The following is a 27616-nucleotide window of genomic DNA, read 5'->3' as shown; positions in this document are numbered from 1 at the left end:
ATGCAAATGAGCACATTTATATGCTGAAAAATTCCTGCACAAAAAAAAAAAAAAAAGCCAAAATATTTCAGGGACAACCTCAAGGTGATATGATTATTGTTTATTTTTATTTTGTCTTTATAGTATTATATTCTACAAATTTTATATTCCACAAATTGCAGGATGCTGGAGAAGGATTTTTGTTAGATTATCTGTTCTCCAACTGTGTTTCTGGAATACTTCCTTTCTTATTTATTAAACCAATAATAATGGTGCTTGTCCCTTCCTGCAGCTCCTCTGTACCTGCAGAGCTAGCAGGACCAGGAAGGGGATGGATAATAAAGAGCAGGGGCTTCCAGACTTACCAGAGCATCCCAGCCCCAGGCTGGCAGGGAGATAGCAAAACCACGGGAACCCCAGGAGCTGTGAACTGGGAAGGGGGCTAACTGGTGTGTGAGAGGTGAGAGGTTTCCCTTTACAGATTTCCCAAAGCTCAAGCTTTGAGTTTGATTCTGGGATGGGAACCTGAAGGGAGGCAGAAACCAAATATCCTGCCAGCTGGGGAGGCTAGGGGTCTTGATCAGATTTGTCTTAAATGCAAGGAAACAGTGATTTCTTGCCCAACTGAAATTCATTTGTGTTCTTTGATTGTTTGTGAGATTTGGTAAATTATAAATCTCCTGTTGCTGGCAGCCAGCCTTCAATTTGGTCATAGTAAGTTTCAAGACTCACTGAAAACCACTCACTCAAGGAACAATAAGTGCCAGTGACCCCTTCTCTATTGTTGTGCAAGGCTGGAGCGTTCTTTTCATCCTGAGGAGCCACCTTACACAGATGCCACCTTGCTCTACATGGAATCAGAGAGGCACTCCTGCAGTAACCTCAGCTCAGGTCAAGTACCGTCTTTATAAAAACCATCTTTTGTCTGAACGATTACAAATTCCTAACCATAAGAAGCTTTGTTTTAAAAGAAAGGCTCTCTTGAGTCATGTGGAATTGAGGAGGCTCATTTCAACAGCACATTAGCTGTCTGACGATAGGAATCATTGAGAAAGACAAAAGGACATGATTCAGCCAAGAAAGCAGCCCCACTAACTGGGGCAGGGGTGAGCTCACAAGGAAAGTTTTTTGCAAAAGGTTTGAGGCTTTTGATGTCAAAATAGATAAAAGAAGCTGTGTGGTGGCGCACACCTGCAATCCCAGCTACCTTGGAGGCTGAGGCAGGAGGATGGCAAGTTCAAGGTCATCCACAGCAACTTAGTGAGGCCCTGTCTCAAAAAAAATAAAATAAGAAAGGCTGGAGGTATAGCTCAGTGGTAGAGTGCCACTTCTTTGATCTTCAGCCCTCAAAAGCCAAAGATCTGGTTTATAGCTCAGCAAAGTTTTTCCTTTCTTTTTTACTTTCATTAACTTTCTCTTGGGGTAACAAGGGAAATCTGCCATCTCCCTTGTCTCAGTATAGCACCAATGTTTCTCTTTTGTTAATTAATAATCTTGGAGTTGGCCCTTGCAAGGGGAGCAAGAGCAAAGGCCTTGGTTCAGAAATGGCCATAGGCCAGCATCCAGTGGCTTCAGCTGACCCACAACCATGGCCAGTGCCATCAATCAAACCAAAGTGGGTAACCAAGGAGATTTACCTTATTGGTAACAGGACCACAGACTGACAGGTCTACACTTTGCACTTAGAGACCAACTCCTAAATGGTAAGAGCACTGTGGGTGTCATTAGAATTAAAAAGGCAAGCAAGTAACTTAATCACAATCACTAAAAACCATATTTAGAAACAATGAAAAATTTATGAAGTATTTTTCAAGGTATTGATTTCTACATGTAAAAAATAATTTCATACAACATATTGGCTCTGATGGGATACTTTATAAACCTATAAAGTTTTGGTCAGTTTGCAACATTTGGAGTACCAGGTATAATGGCTGCATTAAAAGATAATTAATGCAAGCTCTGTTTTGCATGTACTAAAAATAAGCATAAATTTGAAAGGTACAAAAACAAAAACTCAAAGACTTACTTTAGCCTCAAATTTTACAAAAGACCTTGCTAGGATTATATTTCTTAATTCTTTTAAGAAATGAAGAGAGCTTTGGAAGTCAGTATTCACTGTGGAGAACAACTCATTTATCTGAAATGACTGGAGGATGGTGTTTATAAACACAAAGTTCTGGGAGACCTAAATTTTATATATGAAATACTGAGACATGCAATGGAGGTTTTATATGGATAATATTAATTTCAAACAGAAGACTCTATGTATAGTTTTACCATTTCTTGATGACTCAAGAACATGGTTATCACAAGCAGTGGCAGCACTGTGCTTGGACACACAGGTATCCTGGGGGACCAACAATGTTTGCTGGGCTCTCACCTTGGTACAAGGGATACCAAGCAGGTCAGAAGCCCAGGCTGTCGAGCTCCTCTGTCCAGGAATCGGGTTCGACCACTAAGTCTTACATTCCTGTGCTCTCTTTAAATAGAGAAAACCCCAAGATTCACTAACACACTCAGAGATTCCAAACTGCAAGCAGGATGCTCATGGCTAAGGAAGGCAAAGGGTTCTGAGCACCTAGTAAAAAATGGTTTACAAACCTGAGCAGAAAGTGGAGGCAAAATTCTGGAGGGCGGAGTCTACCTCTTCCACAGTGGGGAGAGCCAGGAGCCTAGGAAGGAGGCTTTCCAGGGACTGCACGAACAGCCTGGCGCTGTGCTGGTCCGCCTCCTGGTTCTTCAGCAGTTTGAGAGACAGAGCTGCTGTTCGAAAGGACCGGTGGCCCAGGCAGTCCCTCGGGGTCTGCTCTTCATCAGCCAGTGAACAGTTGTCCGACCCGATGTCAGACACATCAGACCTGCCCGAGTCCTTCTCTGCTGCCATTGAGTACTGATCACAGGAATCAAATTCTGTCCTCGACAGGTCTTGGTCATCTACACTGAAGTTGCTCTCACTGTACCTAGATCCATAGGACCTCATCCTGCAGTCCACAGACAGGAAGTTAGTGATGTCCGGGTAAGCCACCGTGTGGCTTCTCTGAACCACGTCAGGCTGGTCTACTGGCTCTGGTTCTGACACTTTGCCCAGCGTCTCCTTGTCCTCTCGGATGGCTGGTGATTTGAGCCCATTCTTGTGGTTCTCTGTGTGGTCCTCTGGGGTCGTCTGACCCAACTCTCCTTCCAAGGTGGTCTGGCCTGTGTCTGTGGTGACACTGATGCTGATGTCAGGGCTCCTCTCGTGCCCTGATTCCCACGGCGTGTGCTCTGAGGACAGCACTCGCCGCTGCCAGCGGAAGTCAGCCTCGTTGATCTCCATGGAGTCTCGGCTGGACTCGGCCCCGTCCCTCAGCTCTTCGAGGCGCAGGAGCAGCAGCTGCACTTGACCCTCACTCAAGCCCTTGCCCTGGCTGAGCTCTTCCAGGGCCCCCAGCAGGGTGCAGACGCAGGACACCGCAGCGTAGCAGGCTTCGATGCCGCCCTTGATGCACGCTTCGGTCATGCCGTCCATGATGCTGGACAGCATTCAAGAGAGGAAGAGCACATGTGTGTGAAAGAGAAAAATGTCCCCAGATGAACCAGAATTGTTAGCCTGGCAAAGTGAACAGCGGTCAAAAGAGGTCGTCTAATTTGCAGTAAGTTAAAAATGATCCGAACAGGAAATGAAGCTACCATTCTCAGTTTAAGAAAACCTCCAGGCAAAGTGGCCCACCTTGAATCACACTCCCTCTCAGTTGGCTGGTTTATCAAGGTACAAATGAAAATTCCTGAAGGAAACTTATAATTTTCCTAAGGACAGACACTGAACAATCTCACTTTTATATTTTGCTCATTTTTTTTCCAATAGAAAATTGATACAATGTTTTGTGATAATGTGGATCTTCCTCTATAAAACAAACACTTCTGAACAGATACATGTCAATACAGCTACTAAAATCATATAATATTCAGTTTTCCATTGAGGCTATAGGTGAAGAAATTCTACAGTTACTGTATTAAAGATCAAAAAGTTTTTCCTAAAACAACTCCAATGAATATTTTTTTAACATTTCATTTTACATATCTGGTGTTAAGTCAATATGAAAATAAGGAAAGTAGTATGATTATAATAAACTATGATGTCTTTTTCTATGACTTGCAAATGGTAATTAATAAATATGCACCTTTCATTTAATGTAGGTTCATGAAAATTTCAGGAATTTGGAAATAAGATGAATAGAATTCAGAGAAGCAGTTTTCACCAAGCAATATAGATCTAAAAGGGGAAAGTATCCCTGGGTATGGTGGTGCACGCCTCTAATTCCAGCAACTTGGGAGGCTGAGGCAGGAGGATTGCAAGTTAAAGGCCAGCCTCAGCAACTTAATGAAGCCCTAAACAACTTAGCAAGACCCTGTCTCAAAATTTAAAAATTAAAAGGGGATGTGACTCAGTGGTTAAGTGCTTCTGGGTTCAATCCCTGATACCCGCCCCCCTAAAAAAAAGGAAAAGGGGTGGGGGAAGTATCATACAGTTTGAGAAGATCCAAGTGAGATTTTCTTTTGGAAATTGATCTTTTTCTGGGTTCTGGCTCAGTGGAACTGGGACCTGCCAAGTCGCAGAGACGCTGTGGGCTCCCGAAGATCTTTAGGAAAAAGGGGAAAAACATAACAGAAAAGTGAGTAACACGAAGTTTTAAAATTGTGAGAACAAATAAGCTTGTTCTTTCTCTACTGAGTGATACAGTGTAAGGAGAAACAACCATAGCTTGTGCACCCATTAGCTAAAAAGCTTAGCACAAAAGTGCTTCTGCTTTCAGACTTTTTTTTTCTTTTCAGATTTTGATATATTTTCATATATATATATATATATATGTGTGTGTGTGTGTGTGTGTATGTGTGTATGTGTGTGTGTGTGTGTGTGTATAAATATCTTGGGGAGGGGACAAAAATCTGAACACTAAATTCATTTGTGTTTCCTATTTGCCTTAGACACATAGTAGGAAGTTGATTTATATGATTTTTTTTTATTGTTATTGTTTGTTTTTATCTGTCTTTAAGTAGATTTGCTTTGCTATTGTTATTTATTTATTTTTTATTTATTTTTTACATACATGACAACAGTGGAAGGCATTACATTCATAATTACCCATCCACAGAACAATTTTTCATAACTCTGTATATAAAGTATATGATATTTTTAATAAATTTTGTGCATGAAGTTTCAGGGTGTGGAATTTTCTACCTGTGATATCATCTCAGCAATCAAAACATTTTGCATTTTGGAACATTTCAGATTTTAGATTAGAGATGCTAACTACGAATTTTAATAAAACTAATTGTAACTACAAAATCTTAATAAAACTGATTTAAGCATTCTTCTTGTCAGATAGTACATATGAGGCACCCCAGCTCCCTAGTGAGGGCTGGCTCAGACAAAGAAAATTCTAAGGTATTGCTTAAAAAACAAATAGAAAGGCTGCAGCACAGAAGCAGAAAGCATTTGCATTTCTGATCTGAGATGTGGCTGTCATGTCACTTTCCTGGACTCTGTCTTATTTTGCTTTCAAGTTTAGCTAGCGGGGTGACTGGTTTGAGAACTATTTTCTCTTTCTGTTGTCTGGAAAAGTTCATAAAATATCAGAATAATCTATTCCTTAGGTGCTTGATAACTTATTTCTAACGCCATATGGGATGGTATATATTTTTAACAAGAATATTTAAGCTACTGATTCAGTTCCTTTAATGATAGTGGGAGTACTCAGGCCCTCAATTTCTTTTTTAAGCCAACTTTTTAAAAGTTGCATTATTTCCTAGGGATTTATCCATTTTATCCAAGTTTTCAAATTTGCTAAGTTTTCAAAGTTGCCTTGACACCCTCTCCCACTTCCTCAGTATTCCTAACGTCTACAGCTGGGTGCATCTTTTTCATTCTTATTTCTGTTCATTTGAACCTGTTCTGGAATTTTTATGTTGCTCTAGACAGAAGTTTTCCAATTTTATTGTCCTTTCAGAGTCTTAACACTTTCTGCTTTATTGACCCTCTGTAATATATTTGCCCTTAAAAATAATTTCAATATTTTTATTCATTGATACATAAAACTATATATTTATCATGTACAACATGATGTTTTGAAATAGGTAAACATATGGAATGGCTCAACAGAGCTAATTAACACGTATGACCTCATAGACATTTTTTGTGTGTGTGGTGAGAATACTTAAATCCTACTTTCTTACCAATTTTCAAGATATGCTGGAATGTTATATACAGTCACTATGCTGTATAACAGCTCTTCATAACTTACTGACACTGAAACTTTGTACCCTTTGTACCCAACATCTCCCTAGCTCCATTCCTTCATCTCCTAGTAACCACCCTTCCTCTCTTCATAAGTTCAAGTTTTTTAGATTCTACATGTAAATGTGATCATGTGGAATTTGTCTTTCTATGCCTGGCTTATTTCTCTTAACCTGATATATTCCAGATTCATCCATGTTGTTACCAATGACAAGATTTCCTTCTTTCTTAGGACTATTTTTATTAGATTTAAGTTCTATCATTTCTGGAGCTAGTAACATCATGTTTTTATGATGGCTTGGTATAAAATGCTGTACTGGAAGCCTGGTAAATTAAGTCACTGGTAGGGTAAACACCATCTTCCTGGTTGGTGTGATTGATTATCCAGTGGTTTTCTTGAATTCTTCAGTTCCTTCTCAGGTAACTGTAGAGATAGGGATGTAATGTTGGGATTTCAAAGTCCTCTCTGGAGTCATGTTTCTATTTTTCAAATAAAAGTAGAAAATATAAATAATAATTTTTTTGCAGGGGGGTGCACTAAATAAGGTAAAGCGACATAGATACTTTAAAAGAAACTTTCTTCAGGATTCTAGAGTTGGCTTATCAGTTCATGAAATTTATTTTGGGCATCTGACAAGTCCATTGTATTCATTGATGGGAGCGAGGGTTTTGTCTGAGGTTTCTCTTTGCACCACTCTAACTGCTTTGCAAGCAATAGTATGGTTTAAAAGGCAGTTTTGATTGAGTTTGGGAAGAAAGCGGAAACCCCCTAGTTGTCTGGTTCTTTCTCTATGCTTGGGGAACTTGTGGACAATCCCTTTGTTCATAAATGCTTCTCTGTTAAATCTGGAAGGATCAGCTCCTGAGATCTGTTTGAAATCATTGTACAGAATTGTTCCAATTTCAGGCTTTACAGATGTAAATGCATAATCTGCAATAGCAGATTTTTGCATGAGAAACCCAATTTAGCAAAGAGGATTTTCCAGCATTTCAGGATCTTACTAGACCTTCTTCAGCTGTAAGCATTACTTCAAGGTGCATCTCTTGTTTCTGACCTTTTAGTGGTAAGACATTTGGAATTTACTACCAAGCTCACTTTCAGCTACCTAAATTCTATCTTTCTCTTCATCGAGATCTCTCTGCTTACCGGCTATGGAGGTACCTGGGAGCACTGGGATTTCATGGTCTTCTCCTTTGGAGACTTTTAGGTGCTAACCTGACTGCTTTTCCTCCACCCAACAACTGTTGCTGAGGAAATTTGTCTTTAAATTTCTTACAAGTCATTTTTTATGGGCCACAATCCAGATGTCACCACCTCTTCCACCTAAATGAGGAGTCTCCAGTTACCAATGAAACTCCCACTCTTTCTGAACAACCTGCGACCACAACACACGGTGACTGTGATGGCCCAGGATCTGTATCCACTTTTTATCACATTACTTCTTGCTTTTATCTTTACTTTGCCTCTTTTCTACTTCTTGACATTTATTTTGGCCTTTTCCCCAGATACCTTAGATTGGAGAATTAGGATGTTATTTTAAGTTTTCTACTCTAATATAAGCTGTTAAAGCTAAAAGTATCCTTCAACCGACAGCATTAGCCATCTTCCCACAAGTTCTCATGTACAGAATTTTCATAATTGTTCAGTTTCAATCAATTTTTGTTTTCATATGGTAAAACCTTTACAGAAAATGTCATTTGAGGTTAACTTATTGAAGGAAAGAATGGTTAATGAAGGGTTTGTGGAACAGGTATCCCATGATTATGTCTGTTCATTTTCCAAGCAAAACAGGAAAAGGTATATGAAGTATATAAGTAGAAAAAGCCATATTTTAAAGGGTTCTATTCTTTATTTTTTTTCCATATTTTTTTTACTACAGAATCAGAAACTTTTAAGTAGGTCAAGGACCTAGGAATTAGATCAGAAGCCCTGCACCTAATAGAAAAAAAGTAGGCCCAAATCTTCAACTTCCTGAACAAGACTCCTAAAGCACAGAAATAAAACAAAACTAAGAATCAATAAATGGGATAGATTCAAACTGAAAAGCTTTTTTGTCATCTAAAGAAACAATCAGTAAGGTGAAGAGAGAGCCTACAGAATGGGAGCAAATTTTTACGATGTGCACATCAGATAGAGCACTAATCTATATATATGAGATATATATGCATGAGAAACCCAATTTAGCAAAGAGGATTTATAAAGAACTCAAAAAATGGAACACCAAAAAACCCCAAATAACCCAAACAATAAATGGGTGAAGGAGCTGAATGGACACTTCTCAGAAGATATACAATCAATTAACAAATATATGAAAAAAATGTTCAACATCTCTAGCAATTAGAGAAATGCAAATCAAAACTAAGATTTCATCTCACTTCAGTCAGAATGGCATAAGAATTCAAACAACAAGTGTTGGCGAGGATGTGGGGAAAAGGCTCACTCTTAAATTGCTGGTGGGACTACAAATTGATGCAACCAATCTGGAAAGCAGTATGGAGATTCCTTAGAAAACTTGAAATGGAACCACCATTTGACCCAGCTATCCCTCTCCTCAATTTATACCCAAAGGATTTAAAAACAACACTACAGGGACACAGCTACATCAATGTTTATAGCAGCTCAATTCACAATAGCTAAACTGTGGAACAAACCTAGATGCCCTTCAGTAGATGAATGGATAAAGAAACTGTGGTATGTATACACAATGGAACATTACTCAGTATCAAAAGAGAATAAAATCATGGCATTTGCAGGTAAATGGATGGAGTTGGAGAATACCATGCTAAGTGAAGTGAGCCAATCCCCCAAAACCAAAGGCCAAATGTTTTCTCTGATACATAATGGGGGGCGGGGAGCATGGGAGAAATGGAGGAACTTTGGCTAGGGCAAAGGGGAAGGAGAGAAAGGGAAGGGGCACGGGGATAGGAAAGATGGTGGAATGAGATGGACATCATTACCCTAGGTACATATATGAACACATGAATGGTGTGACTCTACTTTGTGTACAACCAGAGAAATAAAAAATTGTGCTTCATATGTGTACTATGAAATGGAATGCATTCTGCTGTCATGTATAACAAATTAGAACAAATAAATAAATAAATAAATTTAAAAAACAGAAGGGTGTCAGGGCAGGGAGGAAAGAACAGTGGGGGAGGTTTGGGAAGTGTAATTAATTAAAATCTGCTTTTATGAATATATAAATATGCCAAAATTAGTGGGTTCACTAATCTGTATAAATATGTACCAATAAAAAGTTATAAGTTTAATATTTTAAAATATATTTATCATAGGTTTTCAAATACTTATTTTAGAGTATTAAATATGGGTTCTTGAAGTATTACAGAAGAGATTACTCAAAGGAAGTTATGAAGTAAATCATATACAAAAAAAAATTCAGAAACTTTTGATATCTGGGAGGTACAGAATGACACTTCTACCCTTTCCCCACATTTCATTGACAGCAAGACAGAAATGATTGTTCTGGGACTAATGTCATCCAGGTCTGTGTCTCTTTCTCTCCCCCTCCCCACCTCCTCCTGTTTCTTTCCCTCCCTCTCCCCACAGGCCTGTACTCCAGTGGCTGGACCTATGGGCCTCTATCTACTCCTCTCCTACTGAAAGGGTAAGTGCTCTTTCCAGGGACAGGAGTTTTGCTTGTTTGGTGCTGGGGATTGGTCCCAGGGCCTTGTGCACGCTAAGAAAGTGTTCTATTGCTTAGGAATAGAAATTTGAAATTCCCTACAGCAGGAAATCTGAAATGCTCTATTTCAGGCATAAGAATTCAAAATCTCCGTTTCTCTCGGAATCTACCACATTCTCTAATGTACCTTTACTAGCAACAAATTAGAAAAACTCTATTTTTACTTCCTACATTAATTTTGTTTTTATTTGTTAATTGCTTCAGAATCTGGAGGGGAAGGAGATGGAGGGACTTGGCTTCTGAAGACCTTTGACAAATAACAAAAGGCAAGACCCTTTCATGCTTGGCTTCTTAGGTAGGTGTGAGGGGCGTGGGATCAGTGGGTGAGCTGGGTCTGGTGAAGAATAGGAATTCCTTCTGACGCCCAACACAGCAGAGACAAGAGGTGGCAATGTGTAATTTTTCATAATTGAATTTTGTGGGTAAAAGTGGGAAAAGAAAACAGAATGTACTTTGAGAACCACAATGTCCTGTATGTTTTGGAACAATAGGTACATAGTGCCTATGGCAGAGTGACATTGGAGAATAAGAACAGGGAAATAATAAACCAAGCGTTTAAATTCTAAAAGGCTAAACAAACATCCTGGGTACTGAGTGGCTTTCTTTGTGGGCATAAACCCCGTACATTTTGGTATCTAGGTTACCAAATTTACCAAATCATGGGTTTTGTTGTATAAAGCAGAGGCACTGCTTTTCAGAACAGCCTGGGCCCCATTCATCTGCTGGACTCCCTGTCTGGACACACTGCTCAGATTAAGTTGTCTAATTCTAACCTTATCTCTGCAAAATGACCTGGGAAACTAGAAAAATCTGTGAACAGGGGAAAATATAACTAATTTCCTCTGCAGTAAAGAAATTGTGTAAAATACATTCAACACATGAAGGGTACAGTCCTCTCTCAGTCCTCTCAGGGGACTCGTTCCAGTCCCCTCTGTGGACAGTAAAATCTGAGGATGCTCAAGTTTTTCATATAAAATGTCATAGCATTTGCATACAACCTACACCTTACTTTAAATATACTTTAAATCATCCCTAGATTACTTATAATGTCTAATACAATTTAATGGTTTTTGTTCTGTATTGTTTAGAGAATAATGGCAGGATATAATTTTTGGTACAGACACGATTTTCCCCCCAGTATTTTTGCATCATGGTTGTTTGAATCCTCTGATGTAGAACCAATGGAAAAGAAGGGCTGACTGTATTTCCTTAGCCTGCAGATGTCAAGTGGCTCTACCATGGGTCACAAAAGCTCCAACGTCTGTCAATTGTGAGGAGAAGGAAAGGCTACTGCTGCTTTTACAAGGTATTCCTTTATCTCCAGTTCCATCTGTCATTAAGTCAAAATGTATTAAACATGTTCTGATTCAAGCACTGTAGTGTTAAATATTTTGGGGAAAATACAAAAGCAATACATATAAAAATATAGTTGAGGAAGCATATTGTGAAGCAATCGGCTTATTGGGACATATAGTCAATTGCTAAATGGTGCACAGAGTTTTTAAAAGAGCAAGATCAGTGATCTGAGGAGACAGACACAAAGGAAGAGAATTTTGATAGCAAAGAGGCAGTTGAACTGAGAACACCTGGATTCACATCTGAGTCTTACTGTTCATAAGATATAGAATTCTGGACAAGTGACTTCTCTTTTCAGAGCTTTGGCTTCACCATCTGTAAAATGGGCATACTGCCTCCAGGGAGAGAAGAATCACAGGGTCCCTCCTGTTGTAATCACTCAACTCTGTGGAGTGGCAATGGCCCATGAGAATAGGGGCAAGAGACTGAATAGAAGCAGAAAAGTGGGGATTAGAGTGGGTCAGAGAGACAGAATGGTGCATCCTGGGAAATGACGAGAAATAAGAATGCTGGCAGAAGGCTCTGGAAACAGCAGAGCAATTCAAACTTGGTAAGAGAGGCAACAAGGAGCCACTAAAGAGCCCTGGCAATGGCAAAATTGTTAACAGTGGTGATTTATGAACAAGTTGTATAAGACAAAAGGAAAAGGGTAGACAGGAGAAAGGGAGGTGAGTCAGGACTGGACTAGCTATTTTCAACCTCCATATGTTTCATTTTCCTCTTCCTCATGAGTATAATCAGTGCACCACATATCAGGGATTTTATACTTATAAAGTACTTAAGCAAACTGTTGCACTTTGAACTTGTAAACTTTGGGATATCCTAATAAAGTGCAGATGAGAAAACTATAAATTCAGAGTCAAAGAATTAACCTACTATCACCTAACTGGTGAATGACAGGAAGTGGGTTTGAATCCTGACTCTCATCCTTGGGCTTCAGAAGTGGGGAGCTGCCCGGGGTCAGAAAAGTGTCTGCTGGAATAATTTGTATTGTCATATGACTGTCAAGTCCAGAAATAAGTAAGGGTTAGAATAAGACCATGGGCTTCAAGTCAGGGAGCTCAAGGGACTGTACTTTTTCTCTTTCTTTAAATCTTGGGAAGTCATTTGACCTTTTAAAGCCTTAGTTTCTTTGTGGGACAGAAAATCCCTTTCCCCTGACTTCATGTTCTATGTGGAGCATCCAGTGGAGGAAGAATTGGAGTCTCTCTTGCGTCCTCATTGCACTTCTTCCAGGTGAAGGGGGAGCCCTGACCTGACTCGTGGATTGAGGAGGAGGAGCTGAGCAGGCTTTCTCTCTTCTCTGCTAAGTAACAAGTTTAACAGAGGCAGGGCAGGTCCCTGGGAGAGGGTCCCTGCCATCTGGGTGGTGACATCTAAAGCTGTGATGTCTTCACTAGCCTAATGGTGATCAGTTCCTAAAGCTGCCCTTTTGATTGATATTGCTTGAAGCTCTGGAAGGAAAAAAAACAGCAACACTCTTTGGTAACAATGAAGCTGATATCCAACCTTACAAAGTTACTACAGACATTAAAGGCAATATATATGAAGTGCCTGGCAAATAGAAGGAAAAAACGCAACAATTATTATTGTGTGCACGAATTTTCCTAACCAGAAATAAATCAAAGTCACTCCTTCATTTCTAGAAATGTTGGGTCAGAACTTTCCACTGTTTGTTAGTCAGATTTCATTAAAACAACAGAAAGAAACAATTCAAATTTTTCTCTTTGGTCTCAGCTGCAAGAGCGAGATGATAAAGAACCATCACTGAAAATATGGCAATAATTCACAAATACATGGCCCCACTGCTGTGTGTCTGAGGCTCTACCACCTCAGAAGTCAACCTGTGGCCAATGTTGCTATTCTGCCACCTGCAAGAGAAAGTATGACTGGAGTGCCAAGGCTGAAAGATGACATACCACCTGCACTGGCAGAATGAGGGTCTTAGGAATACAATAACCACAGATTCACCTGGGGATTCTGTGAGCGAACACCACCTAAGCCCAGGAGGGCAGCAGTTGCCCCAGCCAGCTCATCTTAAAAAATTTAATAATCAGTTATGTAAGAAATGTTTTACATTTTTTTTTAAATTTAGGTTTTAGTACTTGGTAGCAAGTATTGCTAAAAAATGAATGAATCATGAACAAAGAGATTTCATTATTCTGATTTCGGAGAGGGGAGTGTTAGTTACTCTAAGAAAAAAGTAACTTGATTTTTATAAGCAAGTCCATAAAAACAAAAATTCTGATCACTTCCCCCCCCCCTTTGGGGAAAAAGTAGGGAATCCTTTTTCAAAGTTCTTTCCAAATAACCTTAATTCTTCCTCAAAACTATAAGTAGCACATTGGGATGACAACAACCAGCTAGACAACCTTTATATTCTCACTGAGGTCACCACATTTGGAAGAAATGAGTCATGGGGATGTGGGGTGGGCAAAGGGATTCCTTTTAGCAGGAAGAGATTAGTAAAGCTCTTTTTATAGATAATCTACAACCTGAGTATAAAATCATTTTGAGATCCAATTTTGGCAAAGGTAAGTAAACACATATTTGCACAAACAGCGCCTAAGAATAAACTCTCATCCTAGGGCTCACTCAGGTGCACATTTGAGATTTTTTTGGGGGGCAGGTACCAAGGATTGAACTCAGGGGCACTGGACCACAAAGCCACATCCTCAGCCCTATTTTGTATTTTATTTAGAGACAGGGTCTCACTGAGTTGCTTAGCACTTCGCTTTTGCTGAGGCTGGCTTTGAACTCCTGATCCTCCTTCCTCAGCCTCCCAAGCTGCTGGGATTATAGGCGTGCACCACCACACCCAGCCATTTATTGGAGTTTTAACAAACACGTAGCTAATTATCAAATGGCTTTGCCTCCGTGAGTGTTACAAACCCTTCCTTACCCTGGATCCCAACACACACATACCACCCTGATTTTAGAGCTACCGTCTGTTCCTGGATTCCAACCGGCAGCAAAGAAGTGCCACTAAATGATTAGCAAACATTTTGAGCGCATCCTGAGTGCAGGACTCCGTGTTGAGCCCCGTGGGCAGAGTGGGTGTCACCCTCCCACTCTCCCCTACCTCTTTCATGATCTTGATGGCTTCCACGCGGTGCTGGGGTGGTGGATACAGCAGCACGCGGTGGTAGAGGGACTGGAGCACGGGCTTCATGGAGTCCATCGACCCCACCAGCCGAACCAGCTCAGCGGCGAGGTAATAGATGGTGCGAGCCACTGGCCCGCTGAGGGCTGGCGCTGTGCAGGAGCAGCCCGAGCCCCGGCCATGGTCAGAAACAGCCGGGGCGGCAGAGTCCGGCTCAACGCTGGCGCTGCTGCTGCTGCTGTGCGCAGAGGTGATGGTTTTGTCATGAATGGGGTTCCCCAGGATGACGATGAGGGCGGGGCAGAGGTTCTTCCTGGGAGGAAAGATAAATTTCACTGGGAGCCACACAATAAAATGTGCCTACCACACTGGGGCAACGCCGGCGCCACAGAAGTGCCCAGGATGCGCTGAGCTCTGTACTGCGCCTTTGTTGGACTACCTTCTGTCCTAGATTTCCAAGTCTCCCCATCCCTTTTCAGTGTATCAATAATATTTTTCCTCATTTCTTGGGCTAAGGTTAACTAAATAAAAGTATCCAGAAAAACGTTAAGAAACTATCTTATGTGAAGAAATAGGCTCAAAATGCTAAAAAACTGTAAAGTTTCACTTTTACTATAACTAACAATTATTTGATTTAAGAAGTTAATTTGAAATCCCATATTAACATCTATCATGCAGCTCTCTCCCTGTCAATAAGCCCAGAGACCCAGAACAACCAGTTGGCTGCCTGTAGAGCCTGTCACTTCTAGAAATCTCTGATTTTTAAGTAGGTGACTGGTTTTCAGGTTGAGAGAAGAATGTACTAGAGTACAGTTCAAAATCTCTTCCCTGCATTGGTTTCTGGTGCATTTATAGGCTTTTATAACAAACTGAGAACCCACAAAAATCTCTTGGGGCCTCTCTTCATGACCCTACTATGTAAACAAAATGTAAGAGGGCCTCAGAAGCATATTTTGTTATAATAATCATCATTTTCTCTCTGAATTTTGTTCTGATGCATGTAAGTGCAATTCCTGCACTTTCCTTACAAGACTTTTTTGAAACCCCTGGTAGGTCACAGGCACGGTGGAAAGGGGCTGGGAACGCAGCTGCAAGGCACCCCTGGGCTGGCGTGGGGTACGTAGGAGTAGGTGCTTACCAGATGAGATCAGTGAAGCCCCTGTGCAGGTGCATGGAAGGGGAGGAGCTGCTGAGCATGGATAGAATGCACTCCAGGTACAGAAGCTGCAGCTGCTGGCTGTCACTGGGGAAGAGCAAGACCAACACACAAATGCAGACACAATACAAGGCAGAATTAAAGTGCAGGTGCTATAGAAAAACACTTTAAAAATGTTAGGTATCACTGAAGCACAAATTTGGGGTGGGAGCAGTGGTTAATATTATGGGTTGCATTGTGTCCTTTCTCTGCCAAAATCACAGGCTGAAGTCTCACTCCCCAGTACTTCAGGATGTGATCTACTTAGAAAAAAAGTCTTTATAGAGGTAAGCAAGTTAAAATGAGGTTGTTAGCATAGTCCCTAAGTCAACATGCCATTGTCCTGAAAAAACACAGGAATTTGGACACAGAGGTGTGCATAGAGGCAGGTTAATGTGAAGAGACACAGGGAGAAGATGACCTTCAGTAAGCCAAGGAGATAGCTGGGAACAGCCCTCAGAAGAAACCAACCCTGGTGACACCTTGATCTTGGACTTGCAGTCTCCAGAACTGTGAGAAAACAAATTTCTCTTATTTAAAGGATCCAGTTTTTGTACTTTATTACGACAGTGCTAACAAAGTAATACAGTTAGGCTGATTTGTTTAAATTAAGATTCACATTATAGAATAGTTTTTGGTAGATTTTTGTAAAAATTGAGCATGAAACATAGTTATACCTTACCCACCCCTCACACATGGTCTATCCTACTCTTAGATCTTATATTAGTATAATACATTTACTACAATTAATAAACAAAATTATCATATTAATAAAAATCTACAGTTTATGCTAGATATGTTAATTTTGTTTAATTGTCTAAATGTTTCAAGAAAACCTTTACCACATTATCCTTTAATTGGTCTACACTTTCTATTCACATTTGACCCTCCTTATTTATAGAGGAAACATTGTTTTTCAATGCAGAAATTATTTTCCCTCAAATTATTATTATAGGGTTTCTCGGTAGATGCAGACAAAAAAATCAGACAACTTTATGGGAAGGAAGCATACTCTTATATATGCAGATTTTTTTTCTCTCCAGCCCACTAGAAAGTATTAAAATCCCAGTAGGTGGTAAGAGAGACCGATAGTGGTGAGAAATTTTTTAATTTTCAAGGACACATTTACTACGCATACATATCCTTTAAAGATGATCCATGTAGGAGGCTTTTTGGAATAAAATATTCAAAAAAGGAGACATCTGTTGAAAAAATATTTTTAGTTTACCTCTTTTTTCCTAACTTAAAATAAGCAAATGTTAAAAGGAAGCCTAGGGTTTTCAACAGTTCAAACAACTCCCAGCAGAAGTAGATAGAAGGGAAAGTCAAGACTCCCGACAGGCCAACTAGAAATTTAAGGAGGCAGGGAGAGAAGAAAAGCTGACTATCCCAAAGTCCAGAAACTTACATTCGTATACCTGCCAAGATGAGGAAGATCCTGCAATTGAAAGATGAAGGACAGGAAGATAGAGGCTGGGTGGGGTCGGGGGAGGATCCCTCATTTGAATGCTACACTAAATTCCCTAAAATTGACATTGCATTCTAAAACTTGTTGGTAAGCTACAGCACAGGGGAAAAATCCTGCCCAGGGCCTGGAAATCAAAAAAATGCTTTTACATTTGAAAAGGGTTATAAAACCAAACAAAATCAAACAGGAGACAGATAGTATGTGGTTCTTTACAAAAGTTTGCTGACTCATATTTTAAAAAGATATCCTTCATCCAAAAAACTGCACAATGGTTAAAATAATGCCATTATCTGGAAATTGGAATGTCACCTATATGTGGATATACTCTACCAGACCGGATGGAAGGGAGATGGGTCAGGACTGAGACCCCATAAAAAATTATTACTATTATTTGTCAAGAGGAAAGTTATAGGTGGAGAAGAGTAAGAAAGGCAAGAAATAACTAGCCATTTGTGGGCCAGGTAAGTGCCTCCTGTTTCTAGGTTTCTCTTCCTATAAGTATTCCTATACTTTTGAACAAGACATAGTTCCTGCCCTGGAACGGCATGTTCTTTATTCTTAGGGAATAAGACAGAAATATACGTAGATCAAGTACTAATGGGAAGTGCTGTAAAAGAGTAATTTAATACAACTATGAGACCCTCTAGGAGGGGCTCTTCCTTAGAAAAATCCAGAAAGAACTTCCACAAGAAATGGAATCTTAAATGGAGACCTGAAGTTCAAGGAGGAGCCTGTCACATGGATGAGTTGGGGAGTGGGTGGGTGTGAAGGCGGGGAAGGAGGAGGAAGAAATTTGGACTAAGAGGTGTTTGGCTGAAACACAGGACATGAAGATGGTGTAGTCAAGAGGCAGGCTGGAGAAGTGGGCAGGGGCCAGAGGGGATGGGTCACACAGATCATGCTAAGATGCATGGACTTCATTCTGCATAGGAGAGTGACAAGTGGGATTTTTGTTTTAGAATGTTCATTCTGGATGCTTTAGCATGAACAGATTGGAGAGGGCAAAACAGGAGGATCACAATATCAACCCCACGTTGCACTGGAAAAAATCAGTTCTGGAAAGATGGCCTTTGCTGTAGTCCATTACTAGGAAAAATAGTTATTAAATGCCCTGATGCAATCTTTCTCAAACTGTCAGTCTAACATCGGAAAACTAAAATAACTATAGAAAAATAAGTTCTCAGTTTCTGAAATCATCAGAAATGTTTAGAGAAAAGCTATAGTCAAGGTTCCTGTAAGTAAAGTGTGTAAAGTGTGTCACAGTGAATAGCTCAGTCCCGAGGCATCAGCTGGGCTGACAGGGAATGCATCACCAAGGTAACTGGCCCAGAGGTCTCCTTGGAGACTGCACAGGACAGCTTTTCTGTGGGCTGCAGCAGTCTGGAGGATGGGCGTGGCCTTGCATGAGTCATGCCATTAAGAGAGCTCTTTAAAATGTAAGCACCTTCCACCAATGACCCTCACTGGACAGATAAAAGATGGGTGCCTTTCAGACTTGCACAGCTGTAGACAAATATGTGGCATGTGCAAGATCAAAAATAATCTAGCGTCCAGCAGGGCAACATGTTTGGGATCTCAGGAGTTCTTAGAATTCTTTTTAAAAACCATTTGACTCTGCCCTCCTTAAATCAGGATTTGTTTTTAGTTTGATAAAGGAGAAAGGGCATCGAATAATTGTGTAAGGAGTTGAATGGAGTTTGAAAAAATGACACACCCCTTAGGCTGCCCTCATTGATTTCAAGACTGTTCTGCTATAGACTCATGCCTGACACTCTGCGCCAGGAGGAGAGGGAGGCTGGGACAGGGTGGCAGTGACAGACAGGCAGAGAATGAATAAATATTACTCTAAGCCCAATTATCCTTCCAAAAATTATTGGATTTAAGCAGGATCATGTAACTCATCTTGCCTAATATAGAACTCTATTAATACCACATCTCCAAGGCACACGGGTGAGTTGTGTCATGTACCTTAATATATTTTCTGAATATTGCTGAGAGATTGAGCATATCAAAGATATATTCCCCTACCAAGGCAAAGCCCTATGAAATGTATGGGCACTGATTTTGGAAATGGTTGTTGGGAGGTACTGATGGTTGTGAGATATTAGAGAAGGAACCTATTTAGAAGGTAGAGGAGGCATCAAGTTCTCATAATAGAAATAAAGGAACTAAGGTAGTAAAATCAGAAGGAACCATGCAGATAAGAGCACTTAAGGAGAAAGAATAGAATACCAGGTACAAGGGCCTGGCATGACCAGACCAGTGGATTTAGAGGCTTTCTGTCTCAGCTATACTAAGCACACTGTGTTGAGCTTCTTTAGCAATGCCCCTACACACCCAAATAGTGAGGACTCATCATGAGAAAGACCAACATCAAACAAAGCAAATGAGTTCTGGAGGCAGAATTATGACCAGGGGAACTGCATCAAAATAACCAGTCAAGACTATGAAAATCCTATCAAAACCATCAGGCTCTTTTCCAGTGTGCATAAAGTCACCTTTGACCCAGTATTCAGTGAGAACCCCTAGAAAGTACATATGCATCAAAAGAATTATTTTTCTCATTTAATGCCTATTCTCTTTTTTAAAAAAATAATTTTTTAATGATTTTTTTTTTTGAGTGAGAGTTTTTTTAATATATATTTTTTAGTTTTCGGCGGACACAACATCTTTGTTTGTATGTGGTGCTGAGGATCAAACCTGGGCCGCATGCATGCCAGGTGAGCGCGCTACCGCTTGAGCCACATCCCCAGCCCCTTAATGCGTATTCTCAAGTCATGGGGTTAAGAACTGTTTTCAGTAACCAACAGAAATCCATGAACTTTGATTTCTTGTGCGTATGTACGTGCACACACACAATGCATTTTCCTAACAAATGACAGTCAAATTTTTATTCCAAAGAGCTCAAGGCTCCTAACTGCACCCAAAGCTAGAATTAGCAACCAACAGCTCTAAAAGCAAACAAACCAGTTTAGAAACAAAATGTATCAAATATATTTTGATATTTATATAGTGTCTAGCATATTTGCTATATAATTTTATAAAAGACACTATATAATTTTAAAAATTCCACTTGTTAAGTGGAACACTTCCTTAAAGAGATCAAATATAAATGCCTATAACAATTACAAAACAGGCTTAGTTGAACTGTCCTGGGTAAACCAGGTGATCTTGCCCCCAGATTGGGGGAGGTATCCCTGAAGCCATTCAGGTTTAAAGAATCACAAATTTAATGCCAAGCACTTACTGGACCTAGGTGAGGATTCTTTTCCAACCAATGAGCAATGGTACATCTTAAGTCTACCATTTATAGAGATACAGGCTCATTCTGACTTATTCTGAAGGCTAAGTGTTAATTTTATACAACTTAAAAATTTCAGTTTTTTCCCAGAAAAAAAAAAGTTTAGCTTATTAGTTTCCCTTTGCTCTCTGTCTTATCTTCTGACAATGCTAAGACCTAGGGAGGGGTCTTGACAGCTGGCTACTACCTAGCTGCTGCCAGTTGGCTGAGGAGCTCTCCTGAGGAACAAAGACCATGCTAAAGAATGTCCACATCAGATGAGGACCCCGCACAGCTGTAACAGAACACACAGGGTGGAAGCCTGTCAACAACCTGTCTGAACCAGGGTTAAAAAGGAGGGAGTTCTACACAACCACAAAGTGACCAAGTGTCCCCACCCCTGTGAGTGATGTGTACCTCTTCTCTAGTGACAACTCTAGCTCCAACCTGTTCCCCTCATGCATTAGATAGAAGCTCAGGTTTCCAATGCTAGAATGGACCTGACTTTCTGAAATCACTCAATCCTTGAACATAACTCTCAATTCTTTTTACCTGCTCCAACATCACCTAATTCAAGCTCAAATCCTATCATGATTCCTCTGAACATCCTTTTACTTGAAGCTCCTTAGTTTCCCACAGCGTATAGACCCTCTCACTATAATGAGTTAATAAGCCCAGCTTTTGTTCACTTCTGTTCCTAGTAATCTTTGTCTGATGGATACTGACTATCCATCTGTTAAGTGAATTTCCTCATTCCATCTTATAAAAATCCTAAAATATTTTGTACTTCTAATATTATACAGTCATCCCAAGAATAATGTTAATTACTGTATAGAAGACATAAGCTTGGGGTAGTTGAGATCTTTGCCCCAAGTTAAGAACTAATAAGGAGTAGAACAGTGATTTAAACCCAGGTAACCCAAGAAAGATAATGCAGTTGGGCCACCAGTGACCAAACCTCACTCTTGAGTGAGTCCTAGGAGTGAACGTACAAATGGAAACATACCCCAGCTCTGATATAACAGCTGATTCTTCTGTGATGGGTAAGAACTGGACAGGGCTGGGGAGAAGTTAGGACTAGAGGAGATCAAAACCCTGCTTGCTGATGAGTAGAGTGAATATCTAACCCATCGGAGCAGGACTCTGTTGAGAGTGAGGGAAGATGATTATACTTTTATAGAGCAGGTGCATCCTGAGATGGTTCCCAGAAAATCTGGTGGCAGGGGGATCCTACTGGTGGGTCACTGCAGTTGGTGTCAGAGCCCTCAAATTAGGATGGTAGTCTGAGTGTCAGTTCTATTGTTCCAACTCTCTACAGCCAGGAAAGGTGGGGAACTGAGCAGGGGACAGCAGGACCCTCTGAAATCCTATCTGCTCTTAGGCTCATTCCTCCAGAAGGGGAGACAGTCCAGACCTGCCTCCTGGGTAGGGTCTGGGGGTGGGAGAAACTTGAGGGGGGAGGTGGGAAACAAGTGAAATGCCATTTCTTTTTGGTTTATACTGTCCATGAATTAAATAGACCTTCCCATTTTGTGTGAATATTTAACGTATACAACATGGTGTTGTATGATACCTGTGTATATTGAGATGGTTCTGCTATGAAACAGATGAGCATATCTATCACCTCAGTTATAGATTTTCCCCTGCTATGGCAAGAGCATCTCTAATCTACTCATTTAGCAAAGATCCTGAATAAATACACTGTTGACAACTATAGTCCTCATGTTGCACATCAGGTCATTTGAATTATTCATCTTACGTATTTGCTACTCTCTCCATTTCTCAACCCCCAAACCTTGTAACCACCGTTTTCTTTTCTGTCTCTATGTATTTGACCTTTAAGTGCCTGATGTAAAGAGAGTTTCATTTAGTTAAAGTAGGCAGGCAACTTAGAGTAGCAACGGATAAATCGATACAGAAACCATTTGACAACAACTCTTAAGAGCACTTCTAAGCTTAGCTTTAAAGTAATCCTGAGTCTGAAAAACAAAACAAAAACAAAAACAAAAATTTCTGCAACATTTTTAGCAAAGTGAAAGACTTCATTCATGTCTGCAACTAATCCAGTCTCCAAATCATTACCATATTTAAAATTCTACAAAATTCTATAAATAAAATTATCAAATGTCCTAGTTACCAGTAAATGATAGTTTAATGTGTCTTTCGTAATTCAAAGGGCACTTCAGAATCTTTTCTTGTAGTAAAATTTTGCAATCACCATATAGGTAGCTGGTGGAGTCTTTTCAACCCACCTTGGAAAGTCTGGCTGTTTTATAATTTGGCTACAACCGGATGCAGAAGTTGTCTTAACTTACTGCATGGAGAGTTAGCAGGAGACATGGACTAAGTGAATTAATACCATTGATTAAACTGGTATGTAACTAACTGAGATTATATAAAGTCAGAGTAACATGCCCTTTTTTAAAGCTAGGCATATGAGCTCACAGGCTTAGGTACAGTTAAAAGAAGAAATAGAGAAAGTCCACATGATCCAACCCTGTTATTCAACAGAGGAAGAAAGTGCAGCACAGTTCAATGAGAAGAGTCATTCACAGTCACACAGCAGGGCTACGCCCGAGGTACCAGCAGCCCCCACATCAGCCAGCTCTTAGCCCTATATCTGCTCCACTCAGCTCCACGCACCAGGGATTAACTCCTCTTTGCGAGATGTTGTTTTCCCATTTTCACTTCAGAAAATTATACCCTTTGGTAATGGTATTTGACATTTTGGGATTGCCTGAGGTCTCTGAATACATTTCTCAGGAATGACAGGTGTATCCCAGTGGGAGGGAATTACTGTCCCTATAATCTGAAATTTTAAGTGATGCTATAGACAGACAATATTTCAGAAATAGACCATTGGTGGATAAGAGTGACAGCAGAAAAGCACTTACTTTATGGAGGCTTGTAACTTCTCACACAGGACAGTGAGGACAGAGACCACATCATCACAGAGGGCCTCTACTGTTGACCCTTCAAAACAGAGGAGGTTACAGACATTAGTCACCACTGGGGCCACTGGCAGCCCTCTCAATGCTCCTTCCCATCCTCTGCCTCTGATGTTTTTGGGGGACTGAGAAGATGGTTTGCAGATGTGGAGCCTTCCTTAGGCTCCCAAGACAATCACAAAAAGAATGAAATGTCGTCCTCCCTTTTTAAAATGAAACAAACAAAAGATAGTCCAGGAAGAAAATAATAAACTGTTTCCTATTATAAATAAAATTCATTCCCACTTAATGAAAGGATGTTTGGTGAATTTGAGAAACAACACAACTGATAATGATTTTCTCAATATTTAGACCACTGGGCTATCTACAAATCCCTCATTCTGATTTCTTGAATTTCTGGGTCTTTGAGGCAGAGCTGAATTGCATCCCAGAGAGACAAAATATGGAAGCATGGAGAAAAAAGACAGGCATTTGGAACTAGAAACCAGGCATGGGTGTGTGTGTGTGTGGGGGGGGGGCAAATAATTCAATCACCACCTTCACCTTCTATAACTATTTGTCCAGCATCTGGAGGGCACATGGTCTTTGTTGGTAATGGAGTAACCGGCAATATCAGAAAAATAACTTTTCCCTCCAGACATATTCTAATTTCCAGAAACTAGAATTAAAACTCCCACAGAAGCACTGAGTGAAAAAAAGGCTGGAATTTGGAATCTGTTCAAGCACAGGTTCACAACTTGCTGATTGTATAAGCCTGGAAAGCTTTGGTTTTCCTTAGGGCAAAGGAGATAAATAACACAGATTGCACAGAATGGTTGGGCAAAGTGAAATAATAAGTGGAAGCATTTGTTTACAACAACAGCAGCCTGTAAAGATCTATACCAAGGTGGCAAAGCATCTGGTGGACGTAAATATGAATGAAGGACCATGATGTCAACAACATGATGGAGAGAACAATGTCAAGAGTGTAAGAGAGAAAGAAAGAGATGGAGGGGGGCAGGGGAAAGAGAAACAAGTGGCTGATCTTCAAAATTTAAGACCTCAAATGTAGGAAAGAAAGTAATAAATCATAAGGTATAATGATAAAACAATTTAAAATAAATAAGATTCTTAAGCTCAATTTTAGATAAACTTCAAGTAAGGCCCTCCATTAATTCCTTACAAAAAAGAATTTTTAGAGATGTGTCCTTCACCAAAAGGACTTTAAATCCCTTTTCTTTTTTAAAAAAATATTTATTTTTTAGTTTTCGGTGGACATAATATCTTTATTTCATTTATATGTGGTGCTGAGGATCGAACCCAGTGCCCCTTGCATGCCAGGCGAGCCACATCCCCAACCCAAATCCCTTTTCAGCTTATAAAATCGTCCTATGTTAAAGTGAGCTTTCATGAGAATGTAATAGCCAAAAAGAGAGGAAAGGACAGGTGGAGAATCTTGTGGCCTATCACACTGAGAGCTTCAAAAGCAAAAAAGATGCTAAAACATTTTCTGGAACACAGTCCAAGAGCATGGCATGATGGGAAAAAACTGCACCTCTGTGATGCTTCAGAGAAAACGACTTAAAGAATTTCTCATTCTCATTTCCCCCATTTCCATTTTTTTTCTCCTAATTATGGCATTTAGCTGTTTTTCTCTCTCCCTTTCATTCCCTCCCTTTCTCATTTTCCCCACCCCCACCCTATTATTAACTGGTAAAAAATATAAAAGAACAGCATATTTTCCCAACATTTTTAATATTACTGAATAAAATCTAAAATAAAACCTATAAAGTTTTAATTCAATGGTTTGAAGTGTTCCACATCTCAGAATGTCAAAGCCATTTTTAACAATTGAATTACTTGTCAATTATCTGTATACCTCCATTTTTTTCTTTCTTTTCCTGTGGCTCAGTCAGAATAAAAGTTTCTTAACTTGATTTCATCTGTAACTTAAACTGGGCTGTCTGCAAGACTCCCTGTATGATGACTCATTTTTCATGTCAATAAATTGGTATTTGACAAATATAATTCTAGTGCCATAACAATGTATGTCAACCAGGTTTTTATAATCCTCTAACAAAATTTTATTTTAGCAATTAAGCCTGGCTTCATGGAGAGCAGAATAAAAAACAAAACAAACAAACAGGCAAAAAAACAGCCTTCAAGTAGGAGGTTTGTAAAGAGTTAATTTCCCTCATACAGTTGAAACAGAATAGGTGCAGTTGGCATAGAGTGCAGGAACAGAAGAAAGACAGCAGCTGATTAAATAATACCTCATGAGGCACAGCTAAGCAGAACCTCCAGGGAGAATGGTAAAGTAACCTGAGAGGCACTCATCTTTACACCCCCAACACCAGGCACACAGTAGGTGTTCTCACATCCACTTTTTAAGCTGAACTAGTAAAAACTAAATTTGATACCTTGACTCCTGAATTCTTGTGGGACACCTGGATTTTCAATTATCTAGGGAGGAAGAAACACACAATTATGAGATTTAAGCAAGAAAAATCCTCTTAGACAATGGAAAAAACTAGGAAACACAATGGCGTCCTGAGTGCTCTGGGCACAGCTACCTTACCTGGGCTATCATCTGCAGCTTTGCCTACCTGAAGAGGTGAGTTCATCTTTGCCCAGATAATAATTATCCCAGGGCAATGACACAGATTGCACTCTCCTACACCCTCACAGATATGGACATGTGACATAGTCATAAGAAAAATCAAAATACCAGCCCAAAGATGACCACATCTCAAAAGCACCATCTTCCTATTTAATGGGGAGCATATTTTTTCCTTTCCATTTTTTAATTTGTTCTAAATAGTTATTCATGACAGCAGAATTCATTTCAATTCATTGTACACAAATGGAGCACAACTTTTCATTTCTCTGGTTGTACACAATGTAGAGTTATACCATATATGCAGTCATTCATGTACCTAGAGTAATGATATCCATCTCATTCCACCATCTTTCCTGCCCCCATGCCCCTCCCCTCCACTTCCTCCCCTTTGCCCAATCAAAATTCCTCCATTCTTCCCACATACCTCCCCAGGTTAATGGGGAGCATTTTAACTTCCTGTTATCACACTGCCACTCTTGGTTGTTGTTAGGTGGATCCAGAGCTATTAAGGGCAGAGATAGCTCCTTGGATAAACAGGAAGGGAAAGATGCTTACATAGAATGAGACTTCCTTCCCAACACAGAAATTACCTAGTGACCACTGAGCTAAGAACAGGAAGATGTTTCACACTCCCTACCTCTGAGAACCAGGAGATATAAGAAGTTATTTTCATGCCAATTAACCACTAGCCAATGTAAATCATCCATGGCACTGTTGTGTTTGTGTGTTTGTGTGTATGTGTGTGTGTGTGTGTGTTTAACTTGTTACAGGCACATATTTTTACTATTTTCCATTCATTAATTTGCAGGAAGCTCACTGCTTCCACTGTACAGCTCAGCACAAGGCTAAACACAAGGTTAGAAAAATGTTTTCTGAGGAGGCACATCCGAGTTACATTCAAGGGTAGAAGAATCCCTAGCCACAAATATTTATATGTGGCAATTTTGGGGATTTTTAAAAAATCAATAATTTGTAATTTAATGAGAATTTTGGTCATCTAAATAATTCAAGAATAAAGAGAGATAAAAAATTAGGATTTCTGAGGATACAAAATCAAAATACAAAGTTGTAATCCATTCTGGGGGTGGAGATAGACATTAGGTTGAAGATGGACTTCATATTAATGCTTTTGCATTCTACATTATTTGTTTTCTTTCCATTGTTTGTAGGTCTTCCTAGATTTGAGGTGCCCCTCGATGTCTTATCAGTGATGCGTCATCATAGGAAGCATATACATTGTTCCCAGGTAATGTTAAGTGTCCCCCAGAAACACACAGCCTCCTAGGAGCAAACCTCACCATTTCCATAGACTTCTCTTCAATGGCATTGAAAAAATACCCAGTTCTTGGATGGCAAAACTTATATTTCCCTCTCTTAGACATCACAAATGCTTCAAACATTAGCATCCTGAGAACTGCATTTTCTGGGATATGAAATTATATCTCTGAGGAATTGTATGAGTAATAGAAAGAAAATAATGAAAAATACTAAATTTCTACCTAATTTGGGATCTTGCCTCTGGTTGGGGTGAATCTAAATGGCCAAGGATAAGCAGAACCAGATGGCTGAGTAGTCACAAATTATATGCCTAGGACAGAGACATATAACCTCTGTGGTATCAACCAGACTTCCATAACCACACCTGTTACCATTCTTCTAGAAGAGCACTAAGAGCTAAAAGATTGAATTATTTGGCTTGAAACCCAATAC

The 27616-nt window shown here is 39.9% G+C and overlaps 1 protein-coding gene across 4 annotated transcripts in view; it reads right to left on the bottom strand.

Annotated features, from left to right (window-relative positions):
- Window positions 1-27616, bottom strand: part of Arfgef3 (ARFGEF family member 3) — a 162220-nt gene that overhangs the window by 66549 nt on the left and 68055 nt on the right. For 2 of the 4 annotated variants that reach the window (XM_046450262.2, XM_058581533.1), the window contains 7 exons: window positions 25707-25749; window positions 23254-23332; window positions 16083-16121; window positions 15555-15659; window positions 14396-14729; window positions 4486-4598; window positions 2581-3491 (listed from right to left, as the gene is read on the bottom strand). In XM_046450262.2, coding sequence (XP_046306218.1) covers window positions 2581-3491; window positions 4486-4598; window positions 14396-14729; window positions 15555-15659; window positions 16083-16121; window positions 23254-23332; window positions 25707-25749 — 1624 coding nt within the window. Of the gene's footprint in view, window positions 1-2580; window positions 3492-4485; window positions 4599-14395; window positions 14730-15554; window positions 15660-16032; window positions 16122-23253; window positions 23333-25706; window positions 25750-27616 lie in introns of those variants that run through there. The other 2 variants (XM_046450270.2, XM_058581535.1) reach the window with 2 other exon arrangements.

Source organism: Marmota monax, unplaced genomic scaffold (genome assembly GCF_021218885.2).
Source record: "Marmota monax isolate L192 unplaced genomic scaffold, Marmota_monax_Labrador192_F-V1.1 WCK01_AAM20220418_F8-fsc00030, whole genome shotgun sequence".
NCBI classification, from domain to species: Eukaryota; Metazoa; Chordata; class Mammalia; order Rodentia; family Sciuridae; genus Marmota; species Marmota monax.
This window is presented reverse-complemented; position numbering and strand designations above follow the sequence as displayed.